Below are 25530 nucleotides of genomic sequence, written 5' to 3' on the forward strand. Positions count from 1 at the left end.
AACACACAACAGAACACACACAGAACACACAACAGAACACATGCAGAACACAAACAGAATACACACAGAACACACACAGAACACACAACAGAACACACACAGAACACACAACAGAACACATGCAGAACACAAACAGAATACACACAGAACACACACAGAACACACAACAGAACACACACAGAACACACAACAGAACACATGCAGAACACACACAGAACACAAGCAGAACACACACAGAATACACAACAGAACACATGCAGAACACACACAGAACACAATCAGAACACACACAGAACACACACAGAATACACAACAAAACACACACAGAACACATACAGAACACAAGCAGAACACACACAGGACACACACACAACACACACAGAACACACACAGAACACAATCAGAACACATGCAGAACACACACAGAATACACAACAGAACACACACAGAACACATACAGAACACAAGCAGAACACACACAGGACACACACAGAACACACGCAGAACACACGCAGAACACACACAGAACACATGCAGAACACACACAGAACACATGCAGAACACACACAGAACACACACAGAATACACAACAGAACACATGCAGAACAAACACAGAACACAAGCAGAACACACACAGAACACACACAGAATACACAACAGAACACACACAGAACACATACAGAACACAAGCAGAACACACACAGGACACACACAGAACACACGCAGAACACACGCAGAACACACGCAGAACACACACAGAACACACACAGAACACACACAGAACACAAGCAGAACACACACAGAACACACAACAGAACACACACAGAACACACACAGAACACACACAGAACACACACAGAACACACATAGAACACACAACAGAATACACACAGAACACACACAGAACACACACAGAACACACAACAGAACACACACAGAACACACAACAGAACACACAACAGAACACATGCAGAACACACACAGAACACACACAGAACACACGCAGAACACACGCAGAACACACGCAGAACACAAACAGAACACAAGCAGAACACATGCAGAATACACACAGAATACACACAGAACACACACAGAACACACAACAGAACACACACAGAACACACACAGAACACACACAGAACACACATAGAACACGCAACAGAATACACACAGAACACACACAGAACACATGCAGAACACACAACAGAACACACACAGAACACACAACAGAACACATGCAGAACACAAACAGAATACACACAGAACACACACAGAACACACAACAGAACACACACAGAACACACAACAGAACACACAACAGAACACATGCAGAACACACACAGAACACATGCAGAACACACACAGAACACACACAGAATACACAACAGAACACATGCAGAACACACACAGAACACAAGCAGAACACACACAGAACACACACAGAATAGACAACAGAACACACACAGAACACATACAGAACACAAGCAGAACACACACAGGACACACACAGAACACACACAGAACACACGCAGAACACACACAGAACACAAGCAGAACACATGCAGAACACAAACAGAATACACACAGAACACACACAGAACACACAAAGAACACACATAGAACACACAACAGAATACACACAGAACACACGCAGAACACACACAGAACACACAACAGAATACACAACAGAACACATGCAGAACACACACAGAACACAAGCAGAACACACACAGAATACACAACAGAACACACACAGAACACATACAGAACACACACAGAACACACAAAGAACACACACATAACACACGCAGAATACACACAGAATCCACACAGAACACACGCAGAATACACACAGAATACACACAGAACACACACAGAACACACAACAGAACACACACAGAACACACAGAACACACATAGAAAACACAACAGAATACACACAGAACACACACAGAACACATGCAGAACACACAGAACACACACAGAACACACAACAGAACACATGCAGAACACAAACAGAATACACACAGAACACACAACAGAACACACACAGAACACACAACAGAACACACAACAGAACACATGCCGAACACACACAGAACACAAGCAGAACACACACAGAACACACACAGAATACACAACAGAACACACACAGAACACATACAGAACACAAGCAGAACACACACAGGACACACACAGAACACAAGCAGAACACACACAGAACACACACAGAATACACAACAGAACACATGCAGAACACACACAGAATACACGCAGAACACACACAGAATACACACAGAACACAAGCAGAACACAGGCAGAACACACACAGAATACACACAGAACACACACAGAACACAAGCAGAACACATGCAGAATACACACAGAATACACACAGAACACACACAGAACACACAACAGAACACACACAGAACACACAACAGAACACACACAGAACACACACAGAACACACACAGAACACACACAGAACACACATAGAACACACACAGAACACACAACAGAACACACACAGAACACACACAGAACACACACAAAACACACACAGAATACACACAGAACACACGCAGAACACATGCAGAACACACAACAGACCACACACAGAACACAAACAGAATACACACAGAACACACACAGAACACATGCAGAACACACACAGAACACACACAGAACAAACACAGAATACACAACAGAACACATGCAGAACACACACAGAACACAAGCAGAACACACACAAAACACACACAGAATACACAACAGAACACACACAGAACACATACAGAACACAAGCAGAACACACACAGGACACACACAGAACACACACAGAACACACGCAGAACACACACAGAACACACACAGAACACAAGCAGAACACCGGCAGAACACACACAGAATACACACAGAACACACACAGAACACACGCAGAACACACACAGAACACACACAGAACACAAGCAGAACACCGGCAGAACACACACAGAATACACACAGAACACACACAGAACACACACAGAACACACAACAGAACACACACAGAACACACACAGAACACACACAGAACACATGCAGAACACACACAGAATACACACAGAACACACACAGAACACACAACAGAACACACACAGAACACACACAAAACACACACAGAACAAACACAGAACACACATAGAACACACAACAGAATACACACAGAACACACATAGAACACACAACAGAATACACACAGAACACACATAGAACACACAACAGAATACACACAGAACACACACAAAACACACACAAAACACACAACAGAACACACACAGAACACAAGCAGAACACACGCAGAACACACACAGAACACAAGCAGAACACACACAGAATACACAACAGAACACACAATAGAACACACGCTGAACACACACAGAACACAAGCAGAACACATGCAAAACACACACAGAATACACACAGAACACACACAGAACACACACAGAACACACACAGAACAAACACAGAACACACATAGAACACACAACAGAATACACACAGAACACACACAGAACACACACAGAACATACATAGAACACACAACAGAATACACACAGAACACACACAGAACACACAACAGAACACACACAGAACACATGCAGAACACAAACAGAATACACACAGAACACACACAGAACACACACAAAACACACAACAGAACACACACAGAACACAAGCAGAACACATGCAGAACACACACAGAATACACACAGAACACACACAGAACACAAGCAGAACACACACAGAACACACACAGAACACCCATAGAACACACACAGAACACACAACAGAATACACACAGAACACACACAGAACACACAACAGAACACACACAGAACACACAACAGAACACACAACAGAACACATGCAGAACACACACAGAACACAAGCAGAACACACACAGAACACACACAGAATACACAACAGAACACACACAGAACACATACAGAACACAAGCAGAACACACACAGGACACACACAGAACACAAGCAGAACACACACAGAATACACAACAGAACACATGCAGAACACACACAGAACACACACAGAACACAAGCAGAACACAGGCAGAACACACACAGAATACACACAGAACACACACAGAACACAAGCAGAACACATGCAGAATACACACAAAACACACATAGAACACACACAGAACACACAACAGAACACACACAGAACACACACAGAACACACACAGAATACACACAGAACACACGCAGAACACATGCAGAACACACAACAGACCACACACAGAACACAAACAGAATACACTGAGAACACACACAGAACACACAACAGAACACACACAGAACACACAATAGAACACACAACAGAACACATGCAGAACACACACAGAACACACACAGAACAAACACAGAATACACAACAGAACACATGCAGAACACACACAGAACACAAGCAGAACACACACAAAACACACACAGAATACACAACAGAACACACACAGAACACATACAGAACACAAGCAGAACACACACAGGACACACACAGAACACACATAGAACACACAACAGAATACACACAGAACACACACAGAACACATGCAGAACACACAGAACACACACAGAACACACAACAGAACACATGCAGAACACAAACAGAATACACACAGAACACACAACAGAACACACACAGAACACACAACAGAACACACAACAGAACACATGCAGAACACACACAGAACACAAGCAGAACACACACAGAACACACACAGAATACACAACAGAACACACACAGAACACATACAGAACACAAGCAGAACACACACAGGACACACACAGAACACAAGCAGAACACACACAGAACACACACAGAATACACAACAGAACACATGCAGAACACACACAGAATACACGCAGAACACAAGCAGAACACAGGCAGAACACACACAGAATACACACAGAACACACACAGAACACAAGCAGAACACATGCAGAATACACACAGAATACACACAGAACACACACAGAACACACAACAGAACACACACAGAACACACACAGAACACACACAGAACACACACAGAACACACACAGAACACACATAGAACACACACAGAACACACAACAGAACACACACAGAACACACACAGAACACACACAGAACACACACAGAATACACACAGAACACACGCAGAACACATGCAGAACACACAACAGACCACACACAGAACACAAACAGAATACACACAGAACACACACAGAACACACAACAGAACACACACAGAACACACAACAGAACACATGCAGAACACACACAGAACACACACAGAACAAACACAGAATACACAACAGAACACATGCAGAACACACACAGAACACAAGCAGAACACACACAAAACACACACAGAATACACAACAGAACACACACAGAACACATACAGAACACAAGCAGAACACACACAGGACACACACAGAACACACACAGAACACACGCAGAACACACACAGAACACACACAGAACACAAGCAGAACACACACAGAATACAAACAGAACACACACAGAACACACGCAGAACACACGCAGAACACACACAGAACACACACAGAACACACATAAAACACACAACAGAATACACACAGAACACACACAGAACACATGCAGAACACACAGAACACACAACAGAACACATGCAGAACACAAACAGAATACACACAGAACACACAACAGAACACACACAGAACACACAACAGAACACACAACAGAACACATGCAGAACACACACAGAACACAAGCAGAACACACACAGAACACACACAGAATACACAACAGAACACACGCAGAACACATACAGAACACAAGCAGAACACATACAGGACACACACAGAACACAAGCAGAACACACACAGAACTCACACAGAATACACAACAGAACACATGCAGAACACACACAGAATACACGCAGAACACACACAGAACACAAGCAGAACACATGCAGAATACACACAGAATACACACAGAACACAAGCAGAACACAGGCAGAACACACACAGAATACACACAGAACACACACAGAACACAAGCAGAACACATGCAGAATACACACAGAATACACACAGAACACACACAGAACACACAACAGAACACTCACAGAACACACACAGAACACACACAGAACACACACAGAACACACATAGAACACACACAGAACACACAACAGAACACACACAGAACACACACAGAACACACACAGAACACACACAGAACACACGCAGAACACATGCAGAACACACAACAGACCACACACAGAACACAAACAGAATACACAAAGAAACACACACAGAACACACAACAGAACACACACAGAACACACAACAGAACACACAACAGAACACATGCAGAACACACACAGAACACACACAGAACAAACACAGAATACACAACAGAACACATGCAGAACACACACAGAACACAAGCAGAACACACACAAAACACACACAGAATACACAACAGAACACACACAGAACACATACAGAACACAAGCAGAACACACACAGGACACACACAGAACACACACAGAACACACGCAGAACACACACAGAACACACACAGAACACACAACAGAACACACACAGAACACACAACAGAACACATGCAGAACACACACAGAACACAAGCAGAACACACACAGAACACACACAGAATACACAACAGAACACACACAGAACACATACAGAACACAAGCAGAACACACACAGGACACACACAGAACACAAGCAGAACACACACAGAACACACACAGAATACACAACAGAACACATGCAGAACACACACAGAATACACGCAGAACACACACAGAACACACACAGAACACAAGCAGAACACAGGCAGAACACACACAGAATACACACAGAACACACACAGAACACAAGCAGAACACATGCAGAATACACACAGAATACACACAGAACACACACAGAACACACAACAGAACACACACAGAACACACACAGAACACACACAGAACACACACAGAACACACATAGAACACACACAGAACACACAACAGAACACACACAGAACACACACAGAACACACACAGAACACACACAGAATACACGCAGAACACACGCAGAACACATGCAGAACACACAACAGACCACACACAGAACACAAACAGAATACACTGAGAACACACACAGAACACACAACAGAACACACACAGAACACACAACAGAACACACAACAGAACACATGCAGAACACACACAGAACACACACAGAACAAACACAGAATACACAACAGAACACATGCAGAACACACACAGAACACAAGCAGAACACACACAAAACACACACAGAATACACAACAGAACACACACAGAACACATACAGAACACAAGCAGAACACACACAGGACACACACAGAACACACACAGAACACACGCAGAACACACACAGAACACACACAGAACACACACAGAACACAAGCAGAACACCGGCAGAACACACACAGAATACACACAGAACACACACAGAACACACACAGAACACACAACAGAACACACACAGAACACACACAGAACACACACAGAACACACACAGAACACATGCAGAACACACACAGAATACACACAGAACACACACAGAACACACAACAGAACACACACAGAACACACACAAAACACACACAGAACACACACAGAACACACATAGAACACACAACAGAATACACACAGAACACACATAGAACACACAACAGAATACACACAGAACACACATAGAACACACAACAGAATACACACAGAACACACACAAAACACACAACAGAACACACACAGAACACAAGCAGAACACATGCAGAACACACACAGAATACACACAGAACACACACAGAACACACACAGAACACACAACAGAACACACACAGAACACATAATAGAACACACGCTTAACACACACAGAACACACACAGAACACAAGCAGAACACATGCAGAACACACACAGAATACACACAGAACACACACAGAACACACACAGAACACACAACAGAACACACACAGAACACACACAGAACACACATAGAACACACAACAGAATACACACAGAACACACACAGAACACACACAGAACACACATAGAACACACAACAGAATACACACAGAACACAACAGAACACACGCAGAACACATGCAGAACACAAACAGAATACACACAGAACACACACAGAACACACACAAAACACACAACAGAACACAAGCAGAACACATGCAGAACACACACAGAACACAAGCAGAACACACACAGAACACACACAGAACACACACAGAACACACAACAGAATACACACAGAACACACACAGAACACACACAGAATACACAACAGAACACACACAGAACACACACAGAACACATGCAGAACACACGCAGAACACACACAGAACACAAGCGGAACACATGCAGAATACACACAGAATACACACAGAACACAGACAGAACACACAACAGAACACACACAGAACACACACAGAACACACATAGAACACACAACAGAATACACACAGAACACACACAGAACACATGCAGAACACACAACAGAACACACACAGAACACACACAGAACACACAACAGAACACATGCAGAACACAAACAGAATACACACAGAACACACACAGAACACACAACAGAACACACAACAGAACACACAACAGAACACATGCAGAACACACACAGAACACAAGCAGAACACACACAGAACACACACAGAATACACAACAGAACACATGCAGAACAGACACAGAACACAAGCAGAACATACACAGAACACATACACAATACGCAACAGAACACACACAGAACACATACAGAACACAAGCAGAACACACACAGGACACACACAGAACACACACAGAACACACGCAGAACACACACAGAACACACACAGAACACACACAGAACACACACAGAACACACACAGAACACAAGCAGAACACAGGCAGAACACACACAGAACACACAACAGAACACATGCAGAACACAAACAGAATACACACAGAACACACACAAAACACACAACAGAACACACACAGAACACAAGCAGAACACATGCAGAACACACACAGAACACACACAGAACACACACAGAATACACAACAGAACACACAACAGAACACACACAGAACACACACAGAACACACACAGAACACACACAGAACACAAGCAGAACACATGCAGAACACACACATAATACACACAGAGCACACACAGAACACACACAGAACACACACAGAACACACAACAGAACACACACAGAACACACAACAGAACACAAGCAGAACACACACAGGACACACACAGAACACACATAGAACACACAACAGAATACACACAGAACACACACAGAACACATGCAGAACACACAGAACACACACAGAACACACAACAGAACACATGCAGAACACAAACAGAATACACACAGAACACACAACAGAACACACACAGAACACACAACAGAACACACAACAGAACACATGCAGAACACACACAGAACACAAGCAGAACACACACAGAACACACACAGAATACACAACAGAACACACACAGAACACATACAGAACACAAGCAGAACACACACAGGACACACACAGAACACAAGCAGAACACACACAGAACACACACAGAATACACAACAGAACACATGCAGAACACACACAGAATACACGCAGAACACAAGCAGAACACAGGCAGAACACACACAGAATACACACAGAACACACACAGAACACAAGCAGAACACATGCAGAATACACACAGAATACACACAGAACACACACAGAACACACAACAGAACACACACAGAACACACACAGAACACACACAGAACACACACAGAACACACAACAGAACACACACAGAACACACACAGAACACACACAGAACACACACAGAACACATGCAGAACACACACAGAATACACACAGAACACACACAGAACACACAACAGAACACACACAGAACACACACAAAACACACACAGAACACACACAGAACACACATAGAACACACAACAGAATACACACAGAACACACATAGAACACACAACAGAATACACACAGAACACACATAGAACACACAACAGAATACACACAGAACACACACAAAACACACAACAGAACACACACAGAACACAAGCAGAACACATGCAGAACACACACAGAATACACACAGAACACACACAGAACACACACAGAACACACAACAGAACACACACAGAACACATAATAGAACACACGCTTAACACACACAGAACACACACAGAACACAAGCAGAACACATGCAGAACACACACAGAATACACACAGAACACACACAGAACACACACAGAACACACAACAGAACACACACAGAACACACACAGAACACACATAGAACACACAACAGAATACACACAGAACACACACAGAACACACACAGAACACACATAGAACACACAACAGAATACACACAGAACACAACAGAACACACGCAGAACACATGCAGAACACAAACAGAATACACACAGAACACACACAGAACACACACAAAACACACAACAGAACACAAGCAGAACACATGCAGAACACACACAGAACACAAGCAGAACACACACAGAACACACACAGAACACACACAGAACACACAACAGAATACACACAGAACACACACAGAACACACACAGAATACACAACAGAACACACACAGAACACACACAGAACACATGCAGAACACACGCAGAACACACACAGAACACAAGCGGAACACATGCAGAATACACACAGAATACACACAGAACACAGACAGAACACACAACAGAACACACACAGAACACACACAGAACACACATAGAACACACAACAGAATACACACAGAACACACACAGAACACATGCAGAACACACAACAGAACACACACAGAACACACACAGAACACACAACAGAACACATGCAGAACACAAACAGAATACACACAGAACACACACAGAACACACAACAGAACACACAACAGAACACACAACAGAACACATGCAGAACACACACAGAACACAAGCAGAACACACACAGAACACACACAGAATACACAACAGAACACATGCAGAACAGACACAGAACACAAGCAGAACATACACAGAACACATACACAATACGCAACAGAACACACACAGAACACATACAGAACACAAGCAGAACACACACAGGACACACACAGAACACACACAGAACACACGCAGAACACACACAGAACACACACAGAACACACACAGAACACACACAGAACACACACAGAACACAAGCAGAACACACACAGAACACACACAGAACACACACAGAACACACACAGAACACACGCAGAACACATGCAGAACACACAACAGACCACACACAGAACACAAACAGAATACACAAAGAAACACACACAGAACACACAACAGAACACACACAGAACACACAACAGAACACACAACAGAACACATGCAGAACACACACAGAACACACACAGAACAAACACAGAATACACAACAGAACACATGCAGAACACACACAGAACACAAGCAGAACACACACAAAACACACACAGAATACACAACAGAACACACACAGAACACATACAGAACACAAGCAGAACACACACAGGACACACACAGAACACACACAGAACACACGCAGAACACACACAGAACACACACAGAACACACAACAGAACACACACAGAACACACAACAGAACACATGCAGAACACACACAGAACACAAGCAGAACACACACAGAACACACACAGAATACACAACAGAACACACACAGAACACATACAGAACACAAGCAGAACACACACAGGACACACACAGAACACAAGCAGAACACACACAGAACACACACAGAATACACAACAGAACACATGCAGAACACACACAGAATACACGCAGAACACACACAGAACACACACAGAACACAAGCAGAACACAGGCAGAACACACACAGAATACACACAGAACACACACAGAACACAAGCAGAACACATGCAGAATACACACAGAATACACACAGAACACACACAGAACACACAACAGAACACACACAGAACACACACAGAACACACACAGAACACACACAGAACACACATAGAACACACACAGAACACACAACAGAACACACACAGAACACACACAGAACACACACAGAACACACACAGAATACACGCAGAACACACGCAGAACACATGCAGAACACACAACAGACCACACACAGAACACAAACAGAATACACTGAGAACACACACAGAACACACAACAGAACACACACAGAACACACAACAGAACACACAACAGAACACATGCAGAACACACACAGAACACACACAGAACAAACACAGAATACACAACAGAACACATGCAGAACACACACAGAACACAAGCAGAACACACACAAAACACACACAGAATACACAACAGAACACACACAGAACACATACAGAACACAAGCAGAACACACACAGGACACACACAGAACACACACAGAACACACGCAGAACACACACAGAACACACACAGAACACACACAGAACACAAGCAGAACACCGGCAGAACACACACAGAATACACACAGAACACACACAGAACACACACAGAACACACAACAGAACACACACAGAACACACACAGAACACACACAGAACACACACAGAACACATGCAGAACACACACAGAATACACACAGAACACACACAGAACACACAACAGAACACACACAGAACACACACAAAACACACACAGAACACACACAGAACACACATAGAACACACAACAGAATACACACAGAACACACATAGAACACACAACAGAATACACACAGAACACACATAGAACACACAACAGAATACACACAGAACACACACAAAACACACAACAGAACACACACAGAACACAAGCAGAACACATGCAGAACACACACAGAATACACACAGAACACACACAGAACACACACAGAACACACAACAGAACACACACAGAACACATAATAGAACACACGCTTAACACACACAGAACACACACAGAACACAAGCAGAACACATGCAGAACACACACAGAATACACACAGAACACACACAGAACACACACAGAACACACAACAGAACACACACAGAACACACACAGAACACACATAGAACACACAACAGAATACACACAGAACACACACAGAACACACACAGAACACACATAGAACACACAACAGAATACACACAGAACACAACAGAACACACGCAGAACACATGCAGAACACAAACAGAATACACACAGAACACACACAGAACACACACAAAACACACAACAGAACACAAGCAGAACACATGCAGAACACACACAGAACACAAGCAGAACACACACAGAACACACACAGAACACACACAGAACACACAACAGAATACACACAGAACACACACAGAACACACACAGAATACACAACAGAACACACACAGAACACACACAGAACACATGCAGAACACACGCAGAACACACACAGAACACAAGCGGAACACATGCAGAATACACACAGAATACACACAGAACACAGACAGAACACACAACAGAACACACACAGAACACACACAGAACACACATAGAACACACAACAGAATACACACAGAACACACACAGAACACATGCAGAACACACAACAGAACACACACAGAACACACACAGAACACACAACAGAACACATGCAGAACACAAACAGAATACACACAGAACACACACAGAACACACAACAGAACACACAACAGAACACACAACAGAACACATGCAGAACACACACAGAACACAAGCAGAACACACACAGAACACACACAGAATACACAACAGAACACATGCAGAACAGACACAGAACACAAGCAGAACATACACAGAACACATACACAATACGCAACAGAACACACACAGAACACATACAGAACACAAGCAGAACACACACAGGACACACACAGAACACACACAGAACACACGCAGAACACACACAGAACACACACAGAACACACACAGAACACACACAGAACACACACAGAACACAAGCAGAACACAGGCAGAACACACACAGAACACACAACAGAACACATGCAGAACACAAACAGAATACACACAGAACACACACAAAACACACAACAGAACACACACAGAACACAAGCAGAACACATGCAGAACACACACAGAACACACACAGAACACACACAGAATACACAACAGAACACACAACAGAACACACACAGAACACACACAGAACACACACAGAACACACACAGAACACAAGCAGAACACATGCAGAACACACACATAATACACACAGAGCACACACAGAACACACACAGAACACACACAGAACACACAACAGAACACACACAGAACACACAACAGAACACACAACAGAACACATGCAGAACACACACAGAACACAAGCAGAACACACACAGAACACAAGCAGAACACACAACAGAACACACACAGAACACACACAGAACACACGCAGAACACACGCAGAACACACGCAGAACACACACAGAACACAAGCAGAACACATGCAGAATACACACAGAATACACACAGAACACACAGAACACACAACAAAACACACACAGAACACACACAGAATACACACAGAACACACACAGAACACACGCAGAACACACAACAGAACACACACAGAACACACACAGAACACACAACAGAACACATGCAGAACACAAACAGAATACACACAGAACACACATAGAACACACAACAGAACACACACAGAACACACACAGAATACACAACAGAACACACACAGAACACATACAGAACACAAGCAGAACACACACAGAACACACACAGAACACAAGCAGAACACAGGCAGAACACACACAGAACACACACAGAACACACAACAGAACACATGCAGAACACAAACAGAATACACACAAAAAACACAACAGAAGACACACAGAACACAAGCAGAACACATGCAGAACACACACAGAACACACACAGAACACACACAGAACACTTGCAGAACACATGCAGAACACACACAGAATACACACAGAACACACACAGAACTCACACAGAACACACAACAGAACACACACAGAACACACACGGAACACACACAGAACACACATAGAACACACACAGAACACACATAGAACACACAACAGAATACACACAGAACACACACAGAACACACGCAGAACACACACAGAACACACACAGAACACATGCAGAACACAAATAGAACACACACAGAACACACACAGAACACAAGCAGAACACACAACAGAACACATGCAGAACACACACAGAACACACACAGAACACACACAGAACACACAGAAAACACACAGAACACACAACAGAACACACAACAGAACACACAGCAGAACACACGCAGAACACAAGCAGAACACACACAGAACACACACAGAATACACAACAGAACACATGCAGAACACACACAGAACACAAGCAGAACACACACAGAATACACAACAGAACACACACAGAACACACGCAGAACACACACAGAACACACACAGAACACAAGCAGAACACAGGCAGAACACACACAGAACACACACAGAACACACATAGAACACACAACAGAATACACACAGAACACACACAGAACACACGCAGAACACACAACAGAACACACACAGAACACACACAGAACACACAACAGAACACACACAGAACACTCACAGAACACACACAGAATACACAACAGAACACACAACAGAACACACACAGAACACACGCAGAACACACACAGAACACACACAGAATACACACAGAACACACATAGAACACACAACACAATACACACAGAACACACACAGAACACACACAGAACACACACAGAACACACATAGAACACACAACAGAATACACACAGAACACACACAGAACACACAACAGAACACACACAGAACACACACAGAACACAAACAGAATACACACAGAACACACACAGAACACACACAAAACACACAACAGAACACACACAGAACACATGCAGAGCACACACAGAATACACACAGAACACAAGCAGAACACATGCAGAACACAAACAGAACACACACAGAACACACACAGAACACAAGCAGAACACATGCAGAACACACACAGAACACACACAGAACACACACAGAACACACACAGAACACACACAGAACACAAGCAGAACACATGCAGAACACACACAGAACACACACAGAACACAAGCAGAACACATGCAGAACACACACAGAACACACACAGAACACAAGCAGAACACACACAGAACACACACAGAATACACAACAGAACACATGCAGAACACACACAGAACACACACAGAACAAACACAGAATACACAACAGAACATATGCAGAACACACACAGAACACAAGCAGAACACACACAAAACACACACAGAATACACAACAGAACACACACAGAACACATACAGAACACAAGCAGAACACACACAGGACACACACAGAACACACACAGAACACACGCAGAACACACACAGAACACACACAGAACACACACAGAACACAAGCAGAACACCGGCAGAACACACACAGAATACACACAGAACACAAGCAGAACACACACAGAACACACAACAGAACACACACAGAACACACACAGAACACACACAGAACACACACAGAACACATGCAGAACACACACAGAATACACACAGAACACACACAGAACACACAACAGAACACACACAGAACACACACAAAACACACACAGAACACACACAGAACACACATAGAACACACAACAGAATACACACAGAACACACATAGAACACACAACAGAATACACACAGAACACACATAGAACACACAACAGAATACACACAGAACACACACAAAACACACAACAGAACACACACAGAACACAAGCAGAACACACGCAGAACACACGCAGAACAGACGCAGAACACACACAGAACACAAGCAGAACACATGCAGAACACACACAGAATACACACAGAACACACACAGAACACACACAGAACACACAACAGAACACACACAGAACACACAATAGAACACACGCTTAACACACACAGAACACACACAGAACACACACAGAACACAAGCAGAACACATGCAGAACACACACAGAATACACACAGAACACACACAGAACACACACAGAACACACAACAGAACACACACAGAACACACACAGAACACACATAGAACACACAACAGAACACACACAGAACACACACAGAACACACATAGAACACACAACAGAATACACACAGAACACACGCAGAACACATGCAGAACACAAACAGAATACACACAGAACACACACAGAACACACACAAAACACACAACAGAACACAAGCAGAACACATGCAGAACACACACAGAATACACACAGAACACACACAGAACACAAGCAGAACACACACAGAACACACACAGAACACACACAGAACACACAACAGAATACACACAGAACACACACAGAACACACACAGAATACACAACAGAACACACACAGAACACACACAGAACACACGCAGAACACACGCAGAACACACACAGAACACAAGCGGAACACATGCAGAATACACACAGAATACACACAGAACACAGACAGAACACACAACAGAACACACACAGAACACACACAGAACACACATAGAACACACAACAGAATACACACAGAACACACACAGAACACATGCAGAACACACAACAGAACACACACAGAACACACACAGAACACACAACAGAACACATGCAGAACACAAACAGAATACACACAGAACACACACAGAACACACAACAGAACACACAACAGAACACACAACAGAACACATGCAGAACACACACAGAACACAAGCAGAACACACACAGAACACACACAGAATACACAACAGAACACATGCAGAACAGACACAGAACACAAGCAGAACATACACAGAACACATACACAATACGCAACAGAACACACACAGAACACATACAGAACACAAGCAGAACACACACAGGACACACACAGAACACACACAGAACACACGCAGAACACACACAGAACACACACAGAACACACACAGAACACACACAGAACACACACAGAACACAAGCAGAACACAGGCAGAACACACACAGAACACACAACAGAACACATGCAGAACACAAACAGAATACACACAGAACACACACAAAACACACAACAGAACACACACAGAACACAAGCAGAACACATGCAGAACACACACAGAACACACACAGAACACACACAGAATACACAACAGAACACACAACAGAACACACACAGAACACACACAGAACACACACAGAACACACACAGAACACAAGCAGAACACATGCAGAACACACACATAATACACACAGAGCACACACAGAACACACACAGAACACACACAGAACACACAACAGAACACACACAGAACACACAACAGAACACACAACAGAACACATGCAGAACACACACAGAACACAAGCAGAACACACACAGAACACAAGCAGAACACACAACAGAACACACACAGAACACACACAGAACACACGCAGAACACACGCAGAACACACGCAGAACACACACAGAACACAAGCAGAACACATGCAGAATACACACAGAATACACACAGAACACACAGAACACACAACAGAACACACACAGAACACACACAGAATACACACAGAACACACACAGAACACACGCAGAACACACAACAGAACACACACAGAACACACACAGAACACACAACAGAACACATGCAGAACACAAACAGAATACACACAGAACACACATAGAACACACAACAGAACACACACAGAACACACACAGAATACACAACAGAACACACACAGAACACATACAGAACACAAGCAGAACACACACAGAACACACACAGAACACAAGCAGAACACAGGCAGAACACACACAGAACACACACAGAACACACAACAGAACACATGCAGAACACAAACAGAATACACACAAAAAACACAACAGAAGACACACAGAACACAAGCAGAACACATGCAGAACACACACAGAACACACACAGAACACACACAGAACACTTGCAGAACACATGCAGAACACACACAGAACACACACAGAACACACACAGAACTCACACAGAACACACAACAGAACACACACAGAACACACACGGAACACACACAGAACACACATAGAACACACACAGAACACACATAGAACACACAACAGAATACACACAGAACACACACAGAACACACGCAGAACACACACAGAACACACACAGAACACATGCAGAACACAAACAGAACACACACAGAACACACACAGAACACAAGCAGAACACACAACAGAACACATGCAGAACACACACAGAACACACACAGAACACACACAGAACACACAGAAAACACACAGAACACACAACAGAACACACAACAGAACACATGCAGAACACACGCAGAACACAAGCAGAACACACACAGAACACACACAGAATACACAACAGAACACATGCAGAACACACACAGAACACAAGCAGAACACACACAGAATACACAACAGAACACACACAGAACACACGCAGAACACACACAGAACACACACAGAACACAAGCAGAACACAGGCAGAATACACACAGAACACACACAGAACACACATAGAACACACAACAGAATACACACAGAACACACACAGAACACACGCAGAACACACAACAGAACACACACAGAACACACACAGAACACACAACAGAACACATGCAGAACACACACAGAACACTCACAGAACACACACAGAATACACAACAGAACACACAACAGAACACACACAGAACACACGCAGAACACACACAGAACACACACAGAATACACACAGAACACACATAGAACACACAACACAATACACACAGAACACACACAGAACACACACAGAACACACACAGAACACACATAGAACACACAACAGAATACACACAGAACACACACAGAACACACAACAGAACACACACAGAACACACACAGAACACAAACAGAATACACACAGAACACACACAGAACACACACAAAACACACAACAGAACACACACAGAACACATGCAGAGCACACACAGAATACACACAGAACACAAGCAGAACACATGCAGAACACACACAGAACACACACAGAACACACACAGAACACAAGCAGAACACATGCAGAACACACACAGAACACACACAGAACACACACAGAACACACACAGAACACAAGCAGAACACATGCAGAACACACACAGAACACACACATAGAACACACACAGAACACACACAGAACACACACAGAACACACACAGAACACACACAGAACACACACAGAACACAAGCAGAACACACAACAGAACACATGCAGAACACACACAGAACACACACAGAACACACACAGAACACACAGAAAACACACAGAACACACAACAGAACACACACAGAACACACACAGAACACATCAGAACACACACATAGAACACACACAGAACACACACAGAACACACACAGAACACACACAGAACACACACATAGAACACACACAGAACACACACAGAACACACACAGAACACACACAGAACACACACAGAACACACACAGAACACACACAGAACACACACAGAACACACACAGAACACACAGCCCTCACAAGCGTCTCATGTCTAAATCCCTGGATTAAAAAGTAGACCTGGATCTAACCCTGGGCACGACCTTTCTGGAGGTGGAAAATCACTTGCTTGATTCCATGGAACATTCTTTAAGGTGATAGATATGTTTAATGCCAGTCTGTGGAATATTATAGCTAAAGAAACAAGCAAAAAGAGGCTCCTCCAGGCCAAGTTAAATTCCAATATTTCACTCCTTTAAAGACACAAAATATGATTGATGCTGGTGAGGTATATGTATATGTATATGAGGAGTGTGGTTCTGATAGACTTGATTATTTATTTTGCCTTTTATTTATAATTAGGTGAATGTAATGCGGATAGAAAGATTTTTCGGTTGTACTTGTAGGCTTTATTGGACAGGTCAGTGCAGCATGCAATCGGGATGAGAGAGGGTAGGACATGCAGCAAATTTTCAGAGCAAGATGGAAACTCACGAAGCTGCAATCCACCCACATGGCACGTGTGCTATCCACTCAACCACCGAGCAGATAGAACGCAGTGGTTTGGTAACTCCAAAGTGCCCTCTAGTGGAGAAGTGAAGTGAATGTTTACACTGTGTACGTCCCTACAACTAACTACTGTCCAGAAATGTGTCCAAACCCCAAATTTACCAGAGTATTTACATGACTGGGGAAAGTATAGCCACTTATTGCCACCAAAATATTTAAGATAGGATAAGATAAGATGGCCTTTAATTAAAATGACAAAAACAAATCAAATTTTCTAAGCGTCATATAATATATGTTGTCCTATAAATTCATTCATTTTTATCTTTTGGTTGGGCTGATGCGATAATTGCACATTATGTTGTAAGTATTGTTATTTTGGATCGTCCAAACTCTGGTCTTTGGCCCTGATGAGAGATAAAGATCGAGAGAAGCTGAGTCAGCTTCTGGAACAGAACCAGAACTAACATCACAGCACTTAGGACTTTAATTTAGACTACCTTCTAAGTGTGCGCTATATAGGAGGGAGGAGAGAGGAGACGAGGATAGGAGAGAGGGCTAATGCAACATAATGCATTTATAGCTTCAATATGTTCACTACAGAGGATGCGAGAGTGAATGAAGGAAATGAGCAAGAAGGAAAGACTTAAACTAACTTTTGTTTGTGGGATGCATCATATACAACAGATGACTCTTTAGCCTCCAAATAGCTATATGTAATCTGAGAGTTGTGAGGTTAATGGCCAGGATCTTAAAGTAAATATACTATTCTTCTTTGTGTGTGTGTGTGTGTGTGTTTGTGTGTGTGTGTGTGTGTTTGTTTGTGTGTGTGTGTGTGTGTGTGTGTGTGTGTGTTTGTGTGTGTTTTAGGAGCGCCACAACAGCACCACAACTATGTGTGTGAAGAATAGATCTGCATTTGAGCATCAGCACCACCACCTGCTGCACTGCCTCGAGAAAACGACTGTAAGTACTGTGAACGTTCTGCTGGATTGCGACACGAGTAAAACTACACTACAATGCAGAAGAGAGGGTTATGGCTTGTAGTTCTGTTGTAGTACCACAAGCCATAACCCTCTCTTCTGTATTCTCTTCCTTCACACTTCAAGTCTTCTTTACATGAATAAATGTCCTCTTAGATTGTCAGAAGATGTCATCTTTTATAGGATAGATAGACAGATAGGATCTGCTCCTGTCAGTGTCTCTTACAGTCCTTTGTCCTGTTCTCCACAGAATCACGAGTTCACAGATGAGATAACGTACAGTGAGCTGTGCATGACAGAATCGGCCTTCAGGACGAGCCGCAGCACCTCTCTGTCCAGCCAACAGGGGCACAACAACTCCACAGGCTGCTGCCCGCGCAGGGCGAGAAGAAGAGCCGCCATGAGATTGGCCAACTCCACGGTGTCTGTGAGCCGAGGCAGCATCCAGGAGCTGGACACGCTGCACTCCAAGACCACCACCATCATACACCAGACGTAAGATGGTTGTGAGCCAGTAGGGGGCAGCATCTACACCATATCCCTACAACATGTGCAGCAAATGAGTCCGTTTGACTTGATTAACCTTAAGCCAAACTTCACAATAGTATTTACTCAAGGAGTGACTTCAATTTGCAACAACATACAGGCAAGAGACACAATACAAGTGACATACAATTCCATTCCTCAGTAGCTGTTAAAAGCAAATCTGAAAAAAATAGGTTTTTAAAAGAGATTTAAAAAGTCACTGATGATGCTAATTTAAGGTCTTGAGGTAAACTGTTCCAACATATAACATATGTCTAATACATGTCTGGATACATTAAGGTAGTACTAAAATATTAACTAAAACCGACTTAACGTGTAACATTTCCACTCAAAATAGTCAATTTAAATGTCCCTTTAAATGCCCTTTTTGGACCTCCACTGGGCACTCAAATAGAGAGACCACTCACCCAGTGACACATACGTTCAGTTACAGTAGGTTTATTTTTGTAAAGCCCAAACTCACAGCAGCAGTTGTCAGACACCGGGGGAAAGGCAGGATACGTGTTTTGCTCATAGACACAAAAGTAATATGCACTAGTGAGGGTGGATTGGATTAGTAAGTGAAATTTGTTTTAAAAAATTGCGGCCAGATGATATTAGTCACTCATACCTTCCTCTCCTTCTCCTCCCTCTTTCCTCCCCTCTCTCTCAGTCGCTCCAGTCTGAACGCTCAGCCCACAGAGCTGAAGTTGAACTGTGGGGAGCAGGACTTCACGGCGGCTATCATTAGCATCCCCACTCCTCCGGCCAACAGTCCAGATGAAAGCCTCCCTCCTTCTCCCGCTCCTATTCCCGGAATTCTCCGAAACACTCGGGCCACTGCATGCACTAACGACACCTTCAAGATTTCCTCCTTATAACGCACCTCACTCTCCTGCCATTGAAGAGGCCGATAGTCGCACAAAAACAGGCTAAAGGCACAAGACTGGAACAGACATTTTGATAATAACACAGAAAATCAGAAAGGAGGGCAAAAAGGAAAATGCATTGAATGACTAAGGTTAAAAAAAGAAGGGTCATGTCAAAAATGATGGGAAAATCTGGTTTGTGGAAGTTATTTTGGACAATAATGACATCATGCTTGGCAACAATTATTTTTAAAAATCTGGTATGTTTAGCTTTTGGCTTTGGATTTGAAGATACAGGATTTAAATAGCTAAGATCTAAAATAACTAATTATTATTCATCAAACAATCAAACTAAAATGTTGAATAAATAAAATACAAGAATTGCTTTTGACAGCAATTTTCATTTAGCATTTTCCACTCTATTTCCTAGGTCTAAACGGGCAGTCAAAATGTCTTAAAATGATATGGAAATGTTGGATTTTTGTCATACTTGAAGCCACAATAGCATAATATTTTCCTGAAAATGATCTCTAAGAAATCTGCTGCAACATATTAAGATTTATTTTATGAAGATGTCGTTGGTGAATTCAAAATGTCCTCCACAAACGTCAGAATGCACAGGAGTATTTACAAAAGTGCGAGGATAATCATGGGTTTGAGCCGCCGGAGTGGACTGGAGCCAGTGCCTGTATTTCCCTTAAGCCATAAGCAGATCCTTTCCCTTTGAAACCTCAAATGTTCAACGTGTGGCATTAAAAACAGGGTATCTAATGTAAAAAACTATGCTGACACGTAAAATGTTTAAGTTAACGTTTAAGTGGCCCTCTCCAAGCCTTGACCAGTTTATTTTGACACAACACTTATGCACAACGTCTCTCCTTGCACAAAGTCGGAAGACACAAGCCGGATTTGACGGCACCAAATAGAAAAGACACAATGCAGATCGAAAATGGACGACAGCTGGCTGGATACAAAAATAGACATTAAATCCATCAACTTTGAACAAGATCGAGGAATTCAATGTGGCTTGAAAAAAGATGTTACATTTGTTGGCCTGTGTGGACAAAATGGTCTGTAGATGTAGTTCCAAAGCGGCCAAAAGACTACATTCTGGATTGTTTTTTGCTTTTTCACTTTCAACAAATACTTGGAATTAAGCCATTGTTTTGGGAACGTTTTAGGAGGACTTATAAGCACCCAAAATGGCCACCAACAAGTTGAAAAAATTCCTTCCCATTTTCTTATCGACCCTGTAGTTTCTAGATGGACATAGGATTATAATAATTGGATAAGCTTTTGAGTGAAACACGTGAATTATGGGAATGAAGTTGCTGCTTTGAACGGACTCAAAATGGCAGCCAAGAAATGCTAGTCTGATTTTTGCCTTTTGCTGCAAACTCTCGGAACACAGAAGGGGACACTGTACAGTTTGGATTTCACTCGGAGTGGAACGACGGAGACGTTTCCCGCTTGAGAACTTGCGTCGGTGAAGAAAAAGCTAATACTGACTGTCGCGAAAGACGCATGGATCTCGTCACCTCGAACATTCTGCTGAGCCTGGAAACTGTCAAACAAACGCCTTTTCAAAATATGCAACTTTACAACTTTAGCAGGAAAACAGCATCAACAAAGTATATGAGAAATATCAATAATATAAAATAATCTGTCTGTAAAGATCATGTGAACTGTGTGGTGAGTGGACACATTTCTGCAATATTCCAAAGGGGAAACGCTGGGAACAAACGCTCTGAAATTGCTTTGTTTATTGCTTTATTTGCGGTTGTCAAAGTAAAAGGGACGATCATTGTCTGGGTCAATGTGGTATACGATGTTGTGTAGAATCGGGATTGTTGTTGTCTATAGAAATACTGTACATCGTCCGAGCTGCTTGTCTCGATAGCGGTGTCGCAACTTTGCCTGAAATGTTCCACAGCATGGCATTAAACGCA

The 25530-nt window shown here is 42.9% G+C and overlaps 1 protein-coding gene across 1 annotated transcript in view; it reads left to right on the forward strand.

The window, feature by feature from the left end:
• Nucleotides 1–23730, forward strand: part of kcnd1 (potassium voltage-gated channel, Shal-related subfamily, member 1) — a 48676-nt gene extending 24946 nt beyond the window's left edge. Inside the window, exons 8-10 of the mRNA XM_072449435.1 lie at nucleotides 22075–22170; nucleotides 22438–22682; nucleotides 23386–23730. Coding sequence (XP_072305536.1) covers nucleotides 22075–22170; nucleotides 22438–22682; nucleotides 23386–23593 — 549 coding nt within the window. The 3' untranslated portion in view covers nucleotides 23594–23730. The remainder of the gene's footprint in view (nucleotides 1–22074; nucleotides 22171–22437; nucleotides 22683–23385) is intronic.
• Nucleotides 23731–25530: the final 1800 nt, after the last annotated feature.

The sequence above is a fragment of the Eucyclogobius newberryi genome, unplaced genomic scaffold (genome assembly GCF_026437365.1).
Source record: "Eucyclogobius newberryi isolate DKJ021-1_F unplaced genomic scaffold, fEucNew1.0.hap1 SCAF_17, whole genome shotgun sequence".
Classification (NCBI taxonomy): domain Eukaryota; kingdom Metazoa; phylum Chordata; class Actinopteri; order Gobiiformes; family Gobiidae; genus Eucyclogobius; species Eucyclogobius newberryi.